This window comes from Erythranthe guttata, chromosome 4 (genome assembly GCF_056151865.1).
Source record: "Erythranthe guttata isolate IM_541 chromosome 4, IM_541, whole genome shotgun sequence".
Lineage (NCBI taxonomy): Eukaryota > Viridiplantae > Streptophyta > Magnoliopsida > Lamiales > Phrymaceae > Erythranthe > Erythranthe guttata.
In genome coordinates this window covers 12,022,162-12,044,175 of record NC_142536.1, presented here as the reverse complement: position 1 = coordinate 12,044,175, position 22,014 = coordinate 12,022,162, and the positions used below count along the sequence as shown (strand labels likewise).

General features: G+C 34.0%; 4 protein-coding genes across 4 annotated transcripts; 2 read left to right on the top strand and 2 right to left on the bottom strand.

Moving 5' to 3' along the window:
- Positions 1–1,852: 1,852 nt before the first annotated feature.
- On the top strand, positions 1,853–7,739 carry AAE17 (acyl-activating enzyme 17). Its single transcript, XM_012981124.2, has 14 exons — positions 1,853–2,298; positions 2,485–2,614; positions 2,717–2,967; positions 3,364–3,568; positions 3,967–4,007; positions 4,350–4,475; positions 4,870–4,943; positions 5,238–5,458; positions 5,571–5,665; positions 5,738–5,954; positions 6,318–6,443; positions 6,557–6,655; positions 7,106–7,321; positions 7,478–7,739. The coding sequence occupies exons 1-14, from the start codon at positions 2,036–2,038 to the stop codon at positions 7,586–7,588; spliced, it is 2,175 nt and encodes a 724-aa protein (XP_012836578.2). The 5' UTR covers positions 1,853–2,035; the 3' UTR covers positions 7,589–7,739.
- Positions 7,740–9,956: 2,217 nt separating this feature from the next.
- Positions 9,957–11,014, bottom strand: LOC148771144 (uncharacterized). Its single transcript, XM_088817507.1, has 3 exons — positions 10,852–11,014; positions 10,429–10,500; positions 9,957–10,273 (listed from the first exon to the last, which is right to left on the bottom strand). Exons 1-3 carry the CDS (start codon positions 11,012–11,014, stop codon positions 9,957–9,959), a joined length of 552 nt encoding a protein of 183 aa, XP_088673633.1.
- Positions 11,015–15,364: 4,350 nt separating this feature from the next.
- On the top strand, positions 15,365–18,440 carry CDF1 (cell growth defect factor-like protein (DUF3353)). Its single transcript, XM_012981125.2, has 5 exons — positions 15,365–15,703; positions 15,789–15,874; positions 16,353–16,735; positions 17,942–18,018; positions 18,115–18,440. Exons 1-5 carry the CDS (start codon positions 15,645–15,647, stop codon positions 18,263–18,265), a joined length of 756 nt encoding a protein of 251 aa, XP_012836579.2. The 5' UTR covers positions 15,365–15,644; the 3' UTR covers positions 18,266–18,440.
- Positions 18,441–18,921: 481 nt separating this feature from the next.
- On the bottom strand, positions 18,922–21,172 carry TET12 (tetraspanin12). The gene is made up of 2 exons (XM_088816874.1): positions 20,372–21,172; positions 18,922–19,529 (listed from the first exon to the last, which is right to left on the bottom strand). The coding sequence occupies exons 1-2, from the start codon at positions 20,891–20,893 to the stop codon at positions 19,215–19,217; spliced, it is 837 nt and encodes a 278-aa protein (XP_088673000.1). The 5' UTR covers positions 20,894–21,172; the 3' UTR covers positions 18,922–19,214.
- Positions 21,173–22,014: the final 842 nt, after the last annotated feature.

The following is a 22,014-nucleotide window of genomic DNA, read 5'->3' as shown; positions in this document are numbered from 1 at the left end:
TTCTCTTCTTGTCTTTCCCTTGTTTTATAACAAATATGAACATGAATGGATATAACGTTAGTTTATTTTGAAGCACAAGGCAGCCATAATGACCAATTAGGAGAGAAGTTATGGTGAAAATTGATGGAGCCAAAATCATAAGGATATAAATGGTATACACTATAAATAAAGAAAATAAAATTAGTTATGGCCGGCCAGATTCTGGCCGTTTAGCACTATCCAAAAATGAAACCAATGATGCTTGGAGTTTTCCCTCAATTTGCCCAATATTTAATGTCCAACATTAACTTTTATTAATGTTTCTTAACTTTTTAACTTAAATTAAATGAGTGGATGCTTGCTTTTATTAGTGGACCCGTACGTTTCAAATGTTCCTCATTTTACAATTATTATAAGGGGTTTTTGTCCGTAAGTTCTTAACCAAACATTTTTATTATTCTAGATTTAGTAGTTATATCTCTTTCATCAATAAGCTCATCCCTTTAATATTTATTAAAAATATAAATAAAGGAAAATTCATGTATATGACAAAATTACTCCAACCCTTTACACCAATTCTTAATTGTAACCCCAATTTAATTAATTTTAACCACAAAAATCCAATTTTGACTTTTTTTTTTTCAAAAAGAAAATTTTGCCGTTGACTTTTCGATTTTTTTTTCTACTCTGTTTTTTCCGCAGCCAGATTTCGGCGTTGACTTTTTTTTTTAACGTCCGCCGCCGTAATTGTGCTGTCATTAACGGTAATTATACTGTCACTAACAATAAATTAACTTAATTATACTGCCACTGACAGTACATTAACGTAATTGTACTGCCGTTGACAATACATTTATGTAATTGTACCGCCGTTGACAGTAACGTAATATTATTTTATTTTTTCAAAATTTTGTTTGATTTGTTGACAAGTCAACGTAATTATATTATTGTCGTTGATATTAAAATAACTGTAAACACAATAATATTACTGTCAACCACATCAATATTATTATTTTTTATGGGTTTTTTTTGTTTTGTTTGAGTTATTCACGGAGTAACGTGATAATATTATTGTCTATTATTGTAATATTACTGTAAACACAATAATATTATTGTGGTTGACGGTGATATTAATGTCAACCACATCAATATTATCATTTTGTTTGATTTTTTTTTTTGTTTGAGTTATTCACGAAGTAACGTAATAATATTACTGTCTATTATTGTAATATTATTGTGGTTGACGGTAATATTACTGTTGTTATAGTAATATTACTGTCACTCACAGTAATATTAATTCTTTTTTTTATTATGTTTACATTTGTTTGAACGGTCAACATATTAATATTACTCTATTACACAATAATAATGAGTTTTGTTGTGTTAATATTACTGTGCTAGAGATTAATATAGCAATATTACTGTGTTAAACTGTAGTATAGTTAATTTTACTGTGTTTAACAATAATATAGTTAATATTACTGTCAATCACAGCAATATTGTTGTTTAAACGGAAGAAAAAAGATGTTAGAGAAAGAAAAAAAAAAAATTTGAAAAAGTCAACGCCGGAAACCGATGGCGGAAAAATCATGAAGAAAAAAAAAAGTTAACGCCTGAGATCGGCGGTGACAGACGAAATTGTCAATAAAAATGTGTTTTAAGCCAAAATTGAATATTTTGTGAAATTTGGGGTCGGATTAAGATTAGATAAATTAAAGAATGAAATTGGACCATGTTAAAGTATGATGAGCTATTTTAGACTTTTACAAATCTTTGGACCATCTGTTGATGTTTAATAAAAAAAAAATTTATTGTCTAAATCTCTTTATGACAATGGGCTTATTTGTAAAGAAGTTTATTATAATACTCCCGCGGGTATCCAATCCAATCAAATCTAACTAATAATACATCCCTATCCAGAAATGAAATGGCCACCACGTACGAATCATGTGTAACAACCTATCAACTTCTATCACAATCAATTCTCTCTTTCCTTTCTCCCCAATTCTTACTACCAATCCCTAAAATCTTCTTTCGTTCTGTGTTGTAAATTGTAATGGGGACTGAGAATTACAAGTCCCTCGACTGTATCGCCGCCTCTGATATAGCGGCGTTGGGCATACCCTTGGTCACCGCCGATGAACTCCACCGCCGTCTCGCCGGGATCATCCAAAATCACGGCGCCGGAACTCCCCAATCGTGGAATATCATCTCCAAGCAACTCCTTACACCGGAGCTACCCTTTTCGTTCCATCAGATGATGTACTATGGCTGCTACAAACACTTCGGACCCGACCCTCCCGCTTGGTTACCCGACCCGTATGTACTGTTCCTTTTCTTCTCTCTCTGTACGAATAAGCAGCACGATAACAGAAGTAGGGAAACTTAAATGTAATTTCTATTGGATGACTTAAACAACCAGACACGAATAAGATGACAGAAAAATAATACTTTCCAAAGATTACTAAGTTGCTATGTTTTGACTATAATTGTTCTTCTATACAGTGATGATTCAAAATTGACTAATGTTGGCAAGCTACTGGAAAAGCATGGAAAAGAATTCTTAGGGTCAAAATATGTGGATCCTATCTCGAGCTTTCTCGATTTTCAGGAATTTTCAGTTTCAAACCCTGAGGTTAGAATTAATTTTCCATCATCATGGTTGATCCGTAATTACTAGAAAAACAGGAATCATTTACCTCTTTCCGACCTCTGTTCACTTCTTGTTCTTTGTTAGGTTTATTGGAGAACTTTATTTGACAAAATGAATATCTATTTTTCGGTTCCGCCTGAATGCATTTTACGTGAGGATAGTACTCATCCAGGTGGTCATTGGCTTCCACATGCATATACTAATCCAGCGAGCAATTGCCTGCGTTTAAATGCTCAACGGAATCTCAATGATATTGCTGTGATATGGCGTGACGAAGGAGATGATGAAATTCCAGTAAATAAGATGACTGTTAAGGAGCTACGCTCGTCAGTTTGGTATGCTATTTTTTTTCTGTTTAAGTGTTTGACATAATTAATTATTTCTGATATTTTCGATGAACATAGGCTGTTCCTTTGAATTTAATATCACCATATTTGTCTGACTTAAGAGTCAGTGGACTTAGCTTTTTATTCATACTGTCTTGTGAACTAGTGCAAAAAACAAAGTTTGGTTTCCATTTTAAAGATTGTTAAGGACATAATGTTTGACCCTCTGTCATTTATTTTGAGAGGTATTTAATGGTGTGATTTGTCTTATTTGGGTTTTAACCGCTCTACCTTATTATTAGGAATTTAAAACCCTCCCTGCATATGCGGCTAGTGCTGTTATTTTCAAGGAGTTTGAATTTAACTTATAGTACCATGTGAAATTCCATTAAGAATATTTTGTAGGCTTGTTGCCCATGCAATAGAAACTCTGAAATTGGAGAAAGGCTCTGCAATTGCAATAGATATGCCGATGCATGTTAACTCTGTGGTGATCTACCTGGCTATAGTCCTTGCTGGTTATGTTGTCGTATCCATTGCAGATAGTTTTGCACCATCTGAAATATCTGTAAGACTCAAAATATCAAACGCCAAAGCGATTTTCACTCAGGTGAGAATCCCTTTTGTTTCACTATGAATGAAGGATTACCATATTTTTAATGCCTTTCTTAAAGTCTTATCGAGTGAACCTGTTAATTGGCTTCATGGTACAAAAATTTCTCAATGTGACTGCTAAATGTATTATGTGCCATTAATATGGATGCTTAAGCAAACCTTTTTTTTTTTTTTTTCACTTTGATGGAACGTCATTGCTGAAAGATTGTACTAATTGTGTTTTCATTTGTTGAAACTTAACAGTATTCAAAAGTGGCAGTTGTATTATATTTGCAAAATTATTTATTGATGTGTTTGCTTTAGTTAATTCGAATGCTGCATTGTATGATTCTTTGTTTCAGTCTTCCTTTTTATTGCCTAACACCTCTTCAAAACTCCAACCTTTATTTCCAGGATGTCATCATTCGTGGTACTAGAAAACTTCCCTTGTACAGGTGATCTCTCTCTCTCCTCCCAAGAAAATTGCACGTATCTCCTGCAAAGATAAGATTTGCTGTTCTTTTTAAGAAAATAGGACCAACTTTAATTGGTATGGCCCGAGTGGCACTAATCCAACTCAATGAAACAGCCATAACCATATTCGTGAAATCAGTATTAAACCATTGAGTCCTGATTTCAGTTCGTACTGCTATTGTAGCCAGATTTCATGCTTGGCCACAATCCCCATAAAAAATTACGCAATTTTTATGTAAAAATTGAAGAAGATATGTCTTTAAAGTCTGTATTTTAATTCTTTCATATGTGTCAGTCCTGACAACTATTGTTTGACATTGCAGTAGAGTTGTTGATGCTCAGTCACCAATGGCAATTGTAATTCCCATCAGAGATTCGAGTTTCAGCATGAAATTGCGTGATAATGACATTTCCTGGCAGAGTTTTCTTGAGAGAGCAACTGTTTTCAAGTAAGCATGCTTATCGATAAGCTTGTTCACACGTGACTTTTTTATCATAACTCTTTCACATACAGGAAACACCGTATGGGTCGATTGGTTTATACTAATGTTTAGAAGTTGGTTTACTGCTGTTTTCTGAATTATTCTTTTTATTTCTTGTATGACGTCTTAAATTCTTGTGAGGGTTTGAGGGTTTTTTTTATTAACAATTGCATTTAGAAAATAAAATATAACAAATAATATCTAAATATTCCACAAGTGATGATGTCTGTTCGAATTGCCACACTCAATTGAGCAATGCCTTTTCATCTCTTCAATTTGTTTCGGCATGTTATCTGTTTCAATAATCTTTTTATGGAATCCACCAGCTTTAGGCTCATCCAATTAAAATGTCCACTTGCAGAGAAGTTGAGTTTGTTGCTGTTGAACAAACAACTGAAGCATTCACAAATATTCTTTTCTCATCAGGAACTACAGGTATATATGATTTACACGTCTATCAGGGATCAAATTTCACCTAATTGTTCTTCGGCTCACTTTTGGTAAAATTACGCGAAACATCAAAAGAGTCATCTTTCCCCTTGTCCAGAATATATGAAACTGAACAAAATCGAACATTTTGTCACGGCATAATTGATGGAGTATTTGATGCCATGCCATTATAATTTGATCATTTTGCGTAATTTCGATTGCTCTGGTGCAGAAAACTGAATTTTTTTCTTAACCTGGTGTAAGAAAATGTTTGAAGGGAGTAAATGCAATTAAATGCAGGGGAGCCAAAGGCAATCCCGTGGAGTGTTGCTACACCTTTGAAAGCTGCTGCAGATGGATGGTGCCACATGGACATACGCAAAGGTGATATAATCGCTTGGCCAACTAATCTTGGTTGGATGATGGGTCCTTGGCTTGTTTATGCTTCTTTGTTGAACGGTGCTTCGATAGCTCTTTACAATGGTTCTCCCCTTGGTTCTTCCTTTGCCAAGTTTGTTCAGGTTTGATGACGTAGCATCTATTTTGCATAAGTAATACCTTACATAACACTCGAGTTTGGCTTTACCGTTTCCATTGTGTTGCACTGATTTGAAATTCAAATTGTACTTTTAGGATGCTAAAGTAACAATGCTGGGTGTCATCCCTAGTATTGTCAGGGCATGGAAGAATGCAAATTCCACATCTACTTATGATTGGTCGTCCATCCGGTACGTTTGAATTGCCATTGTCACATGTTCTAATTAAGCACTATGTTATGCGTCATAATTGATATCGTGTAGTTGCTTTGCGTCGACCGGTGAGGCTTCAAATGTGGATGAATACCTGTGGTTGATGGGGAGAGCTCAATACAAGCCTGTTATAGAGTACTGTGGTGGCACTGAAATCGGTGGTGCTTTTGTTACTGGCTCTTTGTTGCAGCCGCAATCTCTCTCTGCTTTTAGCACTCCTGCAATGGGTTGCACTCTCTTTATTCTCGGTGATGATGGATTTCCCATAGTAAGTAAGCATCTTTCTAATGTGCAGAGAAAGGAAACAAAATTACAGGATATTCTTCTAAGATTCTCACATATTGGTAATAGATTAAGGCCTCGTGTGGTTCTTAACATAAAATTTAATCTTATGAAAACCCAATTATATTATTGGACCAATAAGCCAAGATTAGAGCAATTTTTCCCACAATTGCGTGCCGGCCCGAAAAGTTATTGGACTAACCAAACATCCTATAAAGTCCAATTAAGTTTATTAATCATGGTTAATCTTACCAACCAAACGAGGCCTAAATACAGTGAATTACTAGATTACGATTAAAATTTCAATTGAAAAGGACCGTATTTATTATTCTCGTTTCTTTACGCGAAGCCACAAGAGGGTGCGGGAGTTGGTGAACTAGCACTTGGTCCGCTCATGTTTGGAGCTTCAAGAACCCTACTGAATGCCGACCACTATGATATCTACTTCAAGAAAATGCCACTTTGGAATGGAAAGGTGAACCAACACTTAATCGGCTTGCTCACTTGTGTCACTATTGCAATTAGTGAACTCTTTTATGTTTTTTTTTCTTACACACTTTTTTCTTTGTTTTTCATTTGTCCCAACAGGTTCTCAGAAGACATGGTGATGTCTTTGAGCGAACTTCAAGACGATACTACCGTGCACATGGTCGTGCTGATGATACTATGAATCTTGGGGGTATAAAGGTAACTTCACACAATTGTTTAACTAATGATAAATTGTTGGAATTGCATTACAACTTATAATGTTTTGAGCCCTATAAGTGAAATTGAGCCTCATGCTCAAAATCAACACAGTAGTAGTTAAGGCTTTGTTTGGTCGTCAGGATATGCAATGATCAATCAACTTTGGTTAGTCTAGCAACTTTTTTCAGACTAACCAAAATTTTGGGCTGGTCCGAAAATTTTGGAGGAAAATAAGCCCTTATCTTGATTTATTGGATGATTGTGTATCAACACCCTAATCCCTAATTCAACCATGCAACTGAACTCTCATAAGATTGTATAATTCTATCTTAACAACCAATTAAGTCCTAAATTTACTGTGTAATTTGCATTCAATAGTAAGAATTATTTTTTATGTTTTTTTTGGGTAGATAAAGATGTAATTTGTGCTCTTTTTCCTTGTTCATGCAGGTGAGTTCCATTGAGATTGAGCGCATCTGTAATATGGTGAGCAGTGATATCGTAGAAACAGCAGCAGTTGCAGTCCCGCCGCCAGGTGGTGGACCCGAACGGTTAGTAGTTGCTGTTGTGTTAAAGGATGTTGATAAAAAGCCCTTATTGGAGATGAGTAATCTTGCAGCATCTTTTAATTCTGCCCTCCAGAAAAAATTAAATCCTCTCTTCAAGGTATGTATGATATTAATATATATATATATATATATATATATATATATATATATATATATATATATATATATATATATATATATATATATATACTTACTCTCTACAAAATCACGCAGCTCAATTTTGTGATTTACATTTTTCTCTAAAAAATTGCAGGTGTCTGATATAATTCCCCTCCCTTCTCTCCCGAGAACAGCCACAAATAAAATAATGAGAAGGGTTTTGAGGCAGCAGTTCTCTGAAAATGATCAGAATTCAAAACTGTGATTCAAATGTTAGATGAATCGACTTTATGTCGATTTTATTTCAGTATATAGGCAAGCTGGGATTATCATTTTCGTCGCGTGGCACAATAATTTATGTAATAACACGAACTGATCTCAAATTCCAAATGATAGGGGGGCAACAAAGTTCAGCAGATTTAGAGATTTGGTTTACCAGTGATGAAGATAACTAGAAACTAAACAATAATATTTTAAATTAATTTTTCATATAGCAAGGACACAATATTATCAGTTTTGATTAAAGTCCCTCAAACTCTAAATAAACCGTCCTAAAAGGCATAAATATACACACCTCTATTCTGAGTACGAGTAACTCACCCCTGAGATGCACGGAGATTAATTAAAGGGTAAATTACACCCACACCCCTGAGGTATGCTTAAATAACTTTAAGGTCCATGTGGTATTGATAATTAACTCACTCCCTTGAAACGTATTTAGAAAATCTAATGGGTTAATGCATTGGATACGATATTCCGATAGAGTTCTAACGGACTATTGGTTTCAGAAAGTGATGGAGACAACAAAGAGCTATGGGTGATTTAAGAAATGTTGGGGGAGCAATGTCACCCCATAACTCTATGTTGTCTCCACCATTAGCTAAAAGTAATAGTCCGTTAGAACCCTATCGGAATAATCTATCCAATGCATTATCCCATTAGAGTTTCTAACTACGTTTTCAGGGGTGAGTGTAATTATCGATACCATAGGGACCTTAAAGTTATTTAAGCATACCTCAGGGGTGTGGTTGTAATTTTCCCTTAATTAAAAAATCAAAATGAGATAATGTAGAAAACTAACGAAGAAAAAATATGTCGAGAATGTAAAGAATACAATGAATAAAAAATAAAAATTCGTATCTTAATTTATCAATAAAAAGTATGCATAAAAAATAAACTGACAACGTTCTAAACACCATCCACGTTGAAATGTAGCAAGTAACTCCCAGACTGAAATTAAAGCAATGCACCAGTCTTGCACATGAATTTAAATGTTGTTAAAGAAGACCACGAAACTACAATCAGATATACGATCAGATGACGAATAACCTGTTATTTTTCATCATTTTCAATATATAAGTTGAAGACATTACGTAGATAAAGAATATTATTATATATGTGAGGGTATAAAAAGAAAAAAAGAATAATCAATTATTCGAGTGGACATATATTACATGCTACAAATAAAATTGAACATACATAGAGTGGACACATTGATATAATAAATAAATAACAACATGTTATCGATAAATGATGTTTGCCAATGTCTACCTTTATATTCTTTCTAATATTTTTGTGTACACGACGTTGCTAGTAATACTGAACAACTCATCGGATTCTCCATTGATTGAAATCTTTATTTCAGAGCTACTCTTCATACAAGACAACACTACGTACAATTGACCGTGACTGAAAACAGGCCTTGGAGGTACAATCCAACGTTCGAGAGAGTTTGACCTTAACTTTTGTTGATTGTCATGGCAAATGATATAATCACCTGATATTGTCATCTGTGAAATTTAACAGGCAATGTGGAATTCGAAGGTATCAAAGTCATCCGAGGAATAAATACCATGTCGCCAACAATCTTGCCGGACAATACCTTGCAACTAATTACGTGCATACCCAATCTTTCAACTTGGAGACGAGTTCTATTGCACAAATCTCTCGATTGATATTCCTAATGAGCATGACTGGAACGCCTTTCTTTAATTTCATCTCATGCGGGAGAAGACCGGAGCATGATATTGTATTGAGAAACTCGGACGAGTAAATTTATGCATTAATCTTGGAACCTGCTTCGTCCACGCACAGACTATCAGAGCTCAGGTAAACCTTTTCTCTTCTTCAATTAGCGACGACGGGTAATCGTTCACATATATAACAATCTCATTTGTAGGCCCCAGAATGGCCCTCCCTGAAAGAAATCAGGATTGGCAATGTTATTCAGCAAATTCTAATACACGAACTGCATGAGCTTTGAAAAAGCATCCTCCGAATCTTGAATCAGCATGTCCTTAGGAATTTCAATCGAGGCTTTACCATCATTGTAATCCCCAGCTTCTCCGTTTCCAATTCTCAGAATCCATTCGGCAAATTCTCTTATTTCATCTTCATTAGACGAAAATGCGTCCGACTGAAGCCTCATGTTCTTGTGCAACCTCATGACACGACATTCTCTCCACAACAGTGATGAATTGATCGTAGCATGTACGATATCTTGCCTAGATGCTTTAAGTACAACAGGCAATATCTGTCTAAAGTCACCACCAAGAAAGATAACCTTACCACCAAAAGCTTTTTCTGAATTCAAAATCGATCGCATGGTTCTGTCCAATGCTTCAAAACAAAACCTATGCATCATCCCATATAATAAGTTTTGCTTCAATCAACAGCTCTGCTTGAGGAATTTGTTGTTTGATGCTGCAAGTGGAGCTCTCATGCATAATTATCGGGAGTCTAAATTTAGAATGTGTTGTTCCACCACCCGGAAAGAGCAATGAAACAATATCGCTCGAGGCAACATTAATGACAATGCCGTTCTCAGAACGAACAGCAACAGAAAGTGTGTTCCAAATAAATGTCTTCCCGGTGCCCCCATGGCCGTACAGGAAAAGCATACCTCCACTGTTCTTCGACATTGCATTCATGATCGTGTCGTAAACTTTTTCTGGTCAAGTGTTATCGATGATAAGAACTTTTGAAGTTCGGCACACATTTCAGAGATGTCGTCATCCAATTCATCAAGTATTAACCTATCCTTTGTGTCGTCTAGCGTTAACTGTATTGGTACAGGCATAGATGCATAATTACGTAAACTCTTACCATTGTTCTGCAGTATTTTCTCAATCTCAATGACGCCGTAATTCTTCAAGCTGTCATCCGATAAGGTTAACGCTGCACAAATTATATGTAATACCAAGAATATGGATTATTTAAACATACAAATAATAATTCTATCGTTACGACAATTATCGTATATGAATTATGGTTTTTCAATTAGAGATATATCTGGTTTATTATGACGCTTTTGGTGTCCGTAAATCATGTCATCAAATAACTCCGACCAACATTTTTTCCATACATACTCAGGCCTGCTCAAATTATTTGCCAATAAAAGAATAGCGAACAGTAATCTTGTCTAGTATGTGCTCGCCCATCTGCTTACTTCCTTTATATCGTCGATGTACTCTTTGCCTCAAGCCATAAGAACATGCTTATTTGCCTCAAGCCATGCTAAGAACATACTTGGTTTGGCAGATGGTCTATTGACTACATTATGCAAATGTTGATTTTCGTGATGCACAACCATTTGACAATCAGGTTGGTGGAAGCTCAAACGAATCACGGGACGGGGGATCTCTTTAATGAATATCAAACCCAAACAACCTCCAACTGACCTCACATGCATATAAGTGACTACAAAAATATTTTAAAAATATATAAGAAAATAAAATTCACATTAGTTGATTAAACAATATATAATATATTGTGAAAGAAACGAATATATACATGAATAAACATTAAGTCAAATAAAGATTCATTTTGACGATAAGATAATTAACAAAATAAGTCGGAAATATACCTACAGTCGTAGTACATCTTTATCTCATCGCGTATTTGTTTACCGTCATTCATAGTACGGGACTGATAAAGCGCTACTGTAACTCAGTCATTGCCCTTGTTGACATATTTGAACATATACTTTATCGATTTGTTCTAGTTATAGAGCTTGATGTTTGCACAAATCTTTTCGGAAAGCGCTTGGTGCAAAGACCATCCTTCATGCAAGGAGAATTCATGTTCGCATGTCCGCATGGTCCATGGATCATGTATTTTTTTACCAACTTATACATTTTACAGTCGCAAGTTTTATAGGGTATTTTGGCACATATTATTCGATCAATATCATCCGAACTTTTGGGCTTATCGTTGTTATGCAACCAAAGAATGATGTGCGCATGAGACAAACCACGTTTTTGGAACTCATGGTGCAGACGTCTGCAATTGAAATGAAATAACAAATTAAAAATATTATAATTTGATAGCAATAATTAGATATATTTAAAAATAAAATAATTTTATACAATCATATCATATAAAGTTTTAAAGAATGATTTGAGAATTTGGTACTTACATGATCTAATCCGTCCCAAAATATGTCCTTGATTGAAATCTGAGATCAGACTGTCCAGTTTCATCTCTAACACTCGACAAAGAATATCGGGTCGATCTTCGGGATGCAGATTCGTATCTCTCAATACCCTTTGTATTTTCTGGCCACTTTGGGTTGCATTTTATTGTTATAAACAGTGATGGAAATCCAATCCAATTGCATATTTGGAGGGCGTCCATGAAGTTGTTAAACATATATGTGTGACTGTTTGTAAAAGTCGATGGAAGAACTATGCGCATTCCAGCAGACGTATCTTCACCAGCACCCTTGACAATCATTTCCTGAAGTCCCTTATACATGTCAACCCTAAGCTTGTCCTGATTAAATCCAATGAAATTCAGTTGTTAAGATTCTATCATTGAAAAACCATCAAATTGAAACTACTGATATAGTTTTTTTCGAGTCCAACAATACTTGACTCTCTCCATATTTTTTTGCATCCTGTATGCAAAAAATTCTCTCATGCTCACGCATCTTCGTTTTCGGTTACTATTTGACGAAGACTCTCTCAAAGGAATATCAACTCTATACTCATCTTCACCGTAAGGAAAAATCTAGGGGTACTGTAACGGTAGATAAAGAGGGTATAGTTCACTGATGCGCTGAAGCCTCTTAGACTGCGTTTCGACCACAATGTATCTTACAGCCTCCTGGTTATCGAAGTCCCGAACATTGAGCGCTGCAATTTCACTGGCATTTGTTAAGTTATATGTCCGACCATCAGTACTTCGGCTCTTAACCAGTCTTAGTTTGACACGTCTAGCCCCATCTATAGCAATACGATCGCGTGTAGCTCTGTATGACCGCACAAGTACGTTCGAATCATCAATCGTATGTTTTATCGAACACACTATTGATGGATCTAAATTGTTAGAATTGTTTGCAAATCTGAAATATAACAGAGTAATTATTAGTGGCCATTCGAAAAAATGATGACGCCGAAATATAGATAAACAACATACAATTTTTACTTGACAGCAACAATCGATTTTGAACGTCATTCTGAGTGTCGAATATATAAAGCTGTGAAAAAATCGGTGTTGTACCCTCCTCTGGTAATAAACTACCCAACAAATGATAATTTTGACCGTGTAAGAGAAAAGTGTATGGACCAGGACCGTTGTTTACAACTGTCTGTATTTTGCCACCAAGAGAGATAAAAGAAAAAATCATAGTATACGATCTTATATTATCTTAGAAGCTCTTACTGCGTCTATCCCTACCAAATAAGAGAGTCGACAGTATATTTGGGGGATCATTCAATTTGAGCAACTGAATTATACCATTCATGCAACAAAGTGAAAATTTTGGCGATTCTGTTTCACAGTGTCTGGCAAGTCTCTCGCCGTACCACATCATCGCACCGTATGATTGACAAACGCAGTTTTGTTCAACAAGGTTGTCGTAATCTATGAATATTTATCAATGTATAACAAAATGATCATAATTTGTAAACGAAATGACTGATGCATAAACATTATTTGAATTAATTAAAAAAATATTGCCTACCGCCATAATCAGCAGAATCATCGCTATTGTCATCATTTGAAACATATGTAGAATCTATAAAAACAAGCACATTAAGACGAAGACAATTTTAATTCCCATATGGACTTGCTGTTAAAGAATGGTTGGTGGTTACTATTCGACAAATGAATACTAATATTTACCTCCACTATCTAAACTAATATCTTGTATAGTCACATTACAACACATCTATTGAATAAAAAAAATATATATAATAAATAATGTACCAGTTTGTGCAGATCATAACGCGTAATTATTCTTGTAAAATAACATATGGAGTCATTATTCATCCCTTCAGCATCATCAATATTGAGATTCTCTTAAATTGCAAAGGGTTGGTACATACACATACTAAATAACCACTCAAATTAATCACACCTCCATACGGATCCATTGGTTCCACACTCATTTGCAGGAATACATCGTTCATGTATAAAAACATCATCGCATAAACCACAATAAAAGAAAGATTTGAAACCATTTCAACCATCCCACATACAACGCATGACCCAGTGCGTTGAACGACTTTGATTGATTTCATATATTTAAAAAAATCTTGTAGTGAAAAACAAACACGTGTTATATGACGTGTAATTAGTTGATTTGAAAAATATTGAAAGATCTTTATTATTGATTACATATTTTTCATAAATTAGTCATGACAATTAAAATCAGTCACCTTATATAATAAGAATTGAAATTATATAACATAAGATCGGGAAATGGATTGACAATGTACGGTAAATAAAAATTTGAAACTCAATATAAAATTTGAATCCGAAAATTTAAACTTCAGATTAAAATAATCGATTTTAATTTGAAATCTGAAAATTAAAAAAATCCAAAATATAATAATGTATTAATACAATCGTCGTTTTAATATAATAATGTACTAATAAAAAAATTTATAAATTAATCCAGTATAATTGATTGAACTTATAATAAAAATACAAAATTTCAAATTATTATTAACAAAAAATATTATATATTTATTAAACAGTACAATGTAACAATAAAACATTTTTTTTAATAAAAAAATTATTGAATGGGTATTCGAATATTCCAATATTAAAAAAAAAAAAAAACAACTGTATTCCTTTAAAATTATTCGAATATGAAAATAAATATTTTTTTTCTGAATAAATATTCAGAAAAATAATTGAGTATCTTGAATTAAAAAAAACCAGTCAATAAATATATTTTGGAATATTGAAACTATAAATAAGATAATATTTTTTGAATTTATAGAATATTAAATTTGGAAATAATATATATACATGTGGTAAATGTTTAAATGAGTGTACAAATATTAAATAGGAAAGTACTTAAGTAGATATCAAAATAAAATGCGAACTAACCAATTGAGAAATACACATAATCAATTGCACTCCAACTAAGCAATTTGGAGGTATGACAGAAACATTTGACACATGTCAGAGCATAAATCATCTTTTTATATTATATATAGATTAACGAAATAAACTAATATAATTGACATATAAGTGATTTAGAGTAAATATTACCTTCAAATTTGGTGAGATTTAAGATTGGACATGATTATTCAAATTCGGTGAAATTTTAGGATTGGAAAGGATTAGTGAGAGTTTTGGAGGTTTTGGGAGGTTTGGGAGGGTCAGAGAGACAAGGAAAAAACATACTGTGAATGGTATTCATAATTTTAGTATCATGAAAATCATTTGAGATTATTTTATTATAGTTGGGTATAATTAGGGGTGTAAACTCGAACAAAATTTTCAATTTCCGCCGATTCCGATAAAAAAAAAAATCGATTTTGGAACATTTTTCAATCCAACTTCCGATTTTTCAAAAATTATTTAGATTAAAATTGCAATATATATGAGATTCCGATTCCCGATCTGATTAAAGTTTCGAAAATAATTCCGATTTTTGTTTTGAAATTTTCAATTAAAATACTAATATTATTATGTATTTTATATTTAAGGTGATAAAAAATTCAAAATTTCGATTTTCGTAATTTAACCAAGGGGATTTCGTAATTTAACTATAGATCAAGGGGTGGTTGTAATTTACATACTTATTAATTGCAAGGTGCAAAGTAAAATTTGGTATTTGCATTGGAATTTCATGAAAAACGTTTTTTTACCATTTTATCCAGAAAAGGAAGAAACGAAAGCAACAAATAAACCCAATCAACTCATCTCTCTCTGGCTCTGCTGCCCCACGCTCCGCTCGAGAGGGTTGGGTTGATACCTATATTTCCTCCTTCAATTCCTCCATGCTCCTTCTATAATCAACCAATTCGCAGATTTCAGATACACGGCTAAACGAGTTTCTCTACTTCCAACAATTTAAGCTAATGTCGGCTGCTATTCTCTCTAACCCTACATTTTCCTCCTCCTTCCATGGCCGTCGATTGTAAGATTATTTGTTTTCCTTTGTTATTATCATCTTCTCGTTCTAATTAATAATATTTTTGGCTAATTTTGTGGTGTGGGTACAGATTAATTCGAGGCAATTCGAAAAGGAGCACGCCGTGCTGCTTCAATTTTAAGAGCCCTAGATGTGCCGTCGATACACCCTATGAAGGTGAGTTTGTGTTTGTTGAAGAAAAAACAAAAAATTGAGGACGTTCGTTATTTTAAAGCGGTGACATCATCCATGAATAAAATTCAATTTTTTTTTTATTATCTCTTTAAAATAGTTATTTTTATAGTGATGACAACACATTTTAGTGTTTTCCTCAACTATAATTTGTTTCTTTGTTTTACATGCTCTTATCTTTGGTATTTAGATTGCAGTTTTTCAGTATTTGTGATGTGAAAACTGTTTACAAATATGTTTTGTGGTGTTAATGGAGTTCAGTTTTGGCTGAGGTTATATCATTACAAACTTAAAATACTACAATTACCACAATTAACTGTCATATCTTGGTGCTGAAGGTGTAAGTAACTTACGCTATTTCATATCATTTTCTTAACTCAAATTTTAGAGACGATAGATACAATATGCCCCGTTGAACCAATAAACTCGAGGCCTAATTTTCCTTTTTTTCGATTATCTGTAGGTAACATTTCAAAATTCCCACGAACTAGTGTGTGGGATCCTTATAAGCGGCTGGGTATTAGTACGGATGCTTCCGAAGAAGAAGTTTGGAGTGCTCGGAACTTTCTTTTGGACCAATATGCGAGCCATGAGAGAAGTGCAGAATCAATAGAGGCTGCTTTTGAGAAGCTATTGATGACCAGTTTCAAGAATAGAAAGAAAACAAAGATCAACTTGAAAACAAAGCTAAAGAAGAAGGTCGAAGAGTCTCCACCGTGGGTTAAGAATCTGCTCAGTTTTGTGGAGGCTCCCCCTGCAGTTATTGTTTTGAGAAGGTTGTTCCTCTTTGCTTTCATGGCGTGCTGGAGTGTGATGAACTCTGCTGAAGCTGGGCCTGCTTTCCAGGTCTGTTTTTCGTTTTTGCTCGAACTCCACATATATTGAAGTGCATGTTTCAGTAAACAATTTATTCGATGCTACTGTTTTTATTTATAGCTGGTTGGTTGGTAAGGTTTTAGTTTGGGATTTTTTGATCGGTGCTGTGAAATATTAAAACAATTGATAGAAATGAATAAAAGGTTACAGATCATCATGGGTAAATGTGGGATATATTTGTTCTAAAATGTAGTCTTTCATCACTTTCACAAATAGGTATTGCATTTCTTCTATTATCAAATCAAGATTATCTATATTTATTAATGAATTTGAAAAAAAGGTAAGGTTTTTTAATTAAAAAGAGTAGTTAATACCATGCCAATTAAAGTTTAGGTCTCTAGGCTTGAGGAGAGCCAAACAGCTCCTACACTATTGCTTTGGATGTTAGGATTGCAAAGAGATAAAAAAATTCATCGCTGTTGTTTCGTAACTTCTTAGAATAACTACTACTTCATATCGACCAAATAAGTTTACGGCTGAAGGATATTAAAATTAGTAAAGAGGAGTGTGTTATTGCTCGATTTCTCTCTCATAGAAGCGTAAATGCTCTACCTCTCACTCATGAAAGCATATTATTGCTCTACTGCTCCCTGTTGCATTTTAAAATTAGAAAAAAGGTATGCTACATGGGGAAGATATTAGGATATAGAAACATGAATTTCATGGGATGCACATATTGATTGTTTGACCAAAAATTTCATGGCAAACAAGAACTGCAACATTTGTTTGTTTGTTTGTTTGTTTTCAGATGTGGTGGTTCTGATGAAATACAGTAAGCTGAAGACGTTTTGTTTATTGCATTTTAAAACAAGCAAAAATATGATACTTGTGGAAAGACGTTAGGATAGATAAACATGAATCATCATTAACTATTTCATTAAGCAAAACATGAATTATTATTAATATTTGTTTAGTAAACTGATAATTAGTTGGCCATGATTCTGTAATTTAAAGTGCTTTAAAAAAGGGGAAGGATTGAAAAAAATGCAAGTGATAAGAAAAGGAAATGATGAAAAAGAAATACAACTTCCATATCTATGATCATTACAAGTACGGGCAAGCATATGTGCTTGGACATGGAAACACTCACGCATGGTTGCATACGATTTTTTCAATACCAAAATATGACAATATGTGCATATACAATAATTTCACGGCATTGTTCTTTCCGTACAGGTGGCATTATCTCTTGCGGCTTGCATATACTTCCTCAATGACAAGAACAAAAGCGTGCCTAGAGCAGCCGTTATTGGGTGAGTTTTTTTATTAGAAAAGTTTCACGTGCCTACTACTCTACTTTACTCTGTCTTGGAGATCGATTACTGAAATGTGAAATTTTATGTATGCAGATTTGGAGCTCTTGTGGTTGGCTGGATTTGTGGTTCTTTCTTGGTTCCCCTCATTCCATCTTTCTTATTGCAGCCCACTTGGACTCTCGAACTTCTTACATCCCTGGTAGCTTACGTTTTCCTTTTTTTGGCATGTACTTTTCTCAAGTGAAAACACCTACACAATCTACGATGTTGTCGTTAGGTTTTTAGAAATTGCAATAGTTGGTTTAGAAATTCCATTTGCCTGAACTATGATTGATCGATTATGTACCCCGAGTATTTCACGAATATTCAAATTCACTGTTGTTATAAATGCAATCCGAGTGAGTTGGTTTTCTTTATCACTCGATCTCCTAGTGACTTTTCATTTTGCTTTTTGAAATGTGCTTGGTTAAAGTAAAATTAGAATGTGAATGAAAAGGGCATTTTTATTCCCTTGGCTAGAAGACGAAACAAAAAGGTTCATAATTTCACATAGCAGAAGTTTGTGGCAGAAAGGATAGGCAACACTTGCCTCGTCTACCAAACGTCGGGTCCAGACAGAACCCATCCCGCGATACGAGCTAACCCATTGTCAACCCAACCGGTGGTCCAGACAGAACCCATCCCTTTTTTCTTTCTAATTTCTTTGTTGGTATTTGCATTTTCATTATAAAATATAGAAAAAAGTATCAATTAAATATAAAACAACAAATTACGTCGATAACACACGATTTATATTTACTTTTTAAAAAGCAGAAATTTATTTGTGCAACTTGTTAGAAGTTTGTGTAGTTTTTGAACAACTGGAATTTTAGTGTTCAAACACTTGTGTCGAAAATGCAATTTCCAAAATTGAAATATATAAAATCAAGTTCAATATCACAAACTTGTTCTAACTTCTCCCAATACTAATTTATAAAACACCGAAAAAAAGAAAAAAAAGAGTAGCAACTAGTTATCTATATTTTGTGATCAGATCCAATGAGAATGATAACGTAACCCATCAAAGTTTACAACTAAATCTATTTAGTTTAATATACCTCTCCTCCCTCTATCCTTTGTTCTACGTGGTATTTCTTCAAAGACCTAGAAGCTAATAAATTAATTAATAAATATATAATGAAGAGAATGAAGAATCAAGCATAGTAATTTCTGTATTTGGTATATCCATAAGCCTGGTTATTCCTCAGAGCACAACACCCGATGGAGTATATGATGGTTAGAGATATGAGAAGGCATGTATTCGCTATGGCAAGAATATTCCATTCCCTCCTCACATTATCAAGAGCCGCCATTTTGCACGACTCGCAGTTGAAGCAAAGCTCCGTTTGCTCGTTGCTCCATATCTTGCAATCCGGTTCCGTTACCGCTGGACCCTTTTCCGGCATATTCCAGCTCGTTGAGTTCTGCATTTGCATCCCGCAATAACTTGGCGGCTTGCAACAACCCGACTGCATTCATGCATAATAATCAGGAAACCAATAAAATTATAATATTAGGGTTTATTGCATTGAGCACCCTGTGTTTACTCTAATTGTTAGAAAGAAAACTGTTCGCGTAATTAACATATATTACCAAACAACCTCAATAATTCAATTTTTTTTACCTGCTAAAACCTCACCATAATTTGGGGGGTTGCAATGCATCGTACATGGTTGTTTGCTAATATCAATAGCGTAACATAGGTAGTTTTTTAGCAATTCGATATATTACCAGGGTATACTAAATGCAATAAACTCGATAATATTATGTTACATTCCAACAAAATTGTAAAGACATATGATGACGAGTTAATTAGATGCATGAAATGAAGAAGTATAGTCCTTAAATTAATTTATGTTTGTATCAAACTCTTAGAGTAGCTATTTATAAGCGAAGGAGTCTTGTTTATAACGTGTATCCTTCGTTCCCAATTCCGATTTATTGGTTTTTTCAACACTTTCAACTAGACCAAACATTTATAAGTTATCTACCTTTATTTCTTTTCTTAGTTTGCATCCTAGATAATTCGGCTATTGGGATAGTAAGGATCGAAATCAACGTATATAACATTGGATATATATTGATATCGTCATATCGAATTATTATTCCTATTTATGTTTTCATTATATATAATACATGCTACATTTATAATAATATTGATCATGTATTCGTGAACTGATGAAATGAAATACGTACGAACTGCAATAGAGATTTTCGTACATATATCATGCATGCACGTAAAGACTAAAAGGCATCGTCGTCATATATGACAAATAGAGGAAAGAGAAATACATTAGAAAAGATGAATGACCTGAATGGGAGATATTTTCGGTTTGTAAAAATCCTCAAATTCTTTGCCAACAACTTGATCAACCGTATTAGTAGCAGCGCAAAGTCTCATGTCGACCAAACAGCCCTTAATCCTATCCCACTTCTCACCATTAATCACATAATTCTGCATCCACCAAGAATAATCACCCAGCTTGTGATTGTTAATCGCCATCCCAGTCTCTGACGATACCACATTCCCAATCCCTTTATTCGTCACCACTATCGCAAATACGGTGAAAATTACGAGCCCGAAAATCAGCAGAAAAAGGGTTATTAGATAAATCCACATGAAGAAGGAGACCCTACAGCAAGCCCCCAAAAGCCCCGCCATCGAGACCCCCATGAGGGCCCCACCCACCACCAGAAGAGGCATTCTTAGGGACGCCTCGCATGGCGATCCTATTTTTACGTAGAACAAAAGGGCGAACCCTATGGCGCCCATGGATAATATTAGGGTTAGTAGATTAAGCAATGTGATTACCCCATTACTTATGCGAGCCATTCAATTTAATTTAATTTATTTTTTTGGTTATTAGATTTGATCAGATCACTAGAGATAGAAGGCAATAACTACTCTAGGATCTGCATGCAGACTTTCTCTTGATTTTTTTTCTTCTGTTTATAGCTCTCTCTTTTTATTTTTTATTTTTTTTTATTTTTTAATTTTCTTTTCTTGAATACGGTACAGTAAAGGAGAAGGAGAAGGATGAAGAGAGGAAAAAAATATGGGAAAGAGGGTGGAGATTGATGATTGTTTGTTCTACAAATTAAAGGTGCAAAATGGATGTTAATTGCACTAGTGAATTATAATTATTTATTTTTAGAATGTCTCTTAATCATAACTACAACCGTTCGTTCATTCCGTGGGACTTAGTAATGTTGAAATACAATACACTTTCTAGAATTATTCACATGCATGTATATATTGTTATATGTGAGGTATATTTTGAAATGCAATTGGACATAGTTTTATGAATGAAAAAGAAGTCGATGCAAGAATTAAATTCTTTCACCGTAAGACATTATTGGCCCGTATTAGTGCTAACGGTTCTAGCCAATAGTCCTCAAAATACAATAACTTGTGGGTATTCGAGTTTGCAACACAGCCGGGCTCGAAGTACAGGCGAACAAAATATGAGCTTTGGACTTTCTAAACCCGAAGAAATGCATGGATTTGATAATTGCAACAATATATGAGATGCTATGATAAAAAGTGAATTCAATTTATGTATTGAATTCCATGTGAAAAATGAATTAATGAAATGGTGGAATTTGGAATTATTTATAGTTCTCAAAGGTTATGACCAAATGTCACAACTCTTAGGAATTGAAAAGGTACCACACATTTTCACATTAAACACCTATTTCTCAAATGGTGTTTAAATAACTCCATGCATGTTTTTCAAAAGGTGACTATTCACCACTTCATTTTCCATTTATTATTTTAAGTGATTTTATTAATTTCTCATTCATTAAAAAATAATTTTGAGAAACTAAATTTAATCTACTTAAATAATCAACTCAAATTGAGCCTAACACTCAAAATTTCCAACATATATAATGTATAGGTTACATGAATAGGCAAATATATGATACATGATAGTTAGATACATTATTATTATC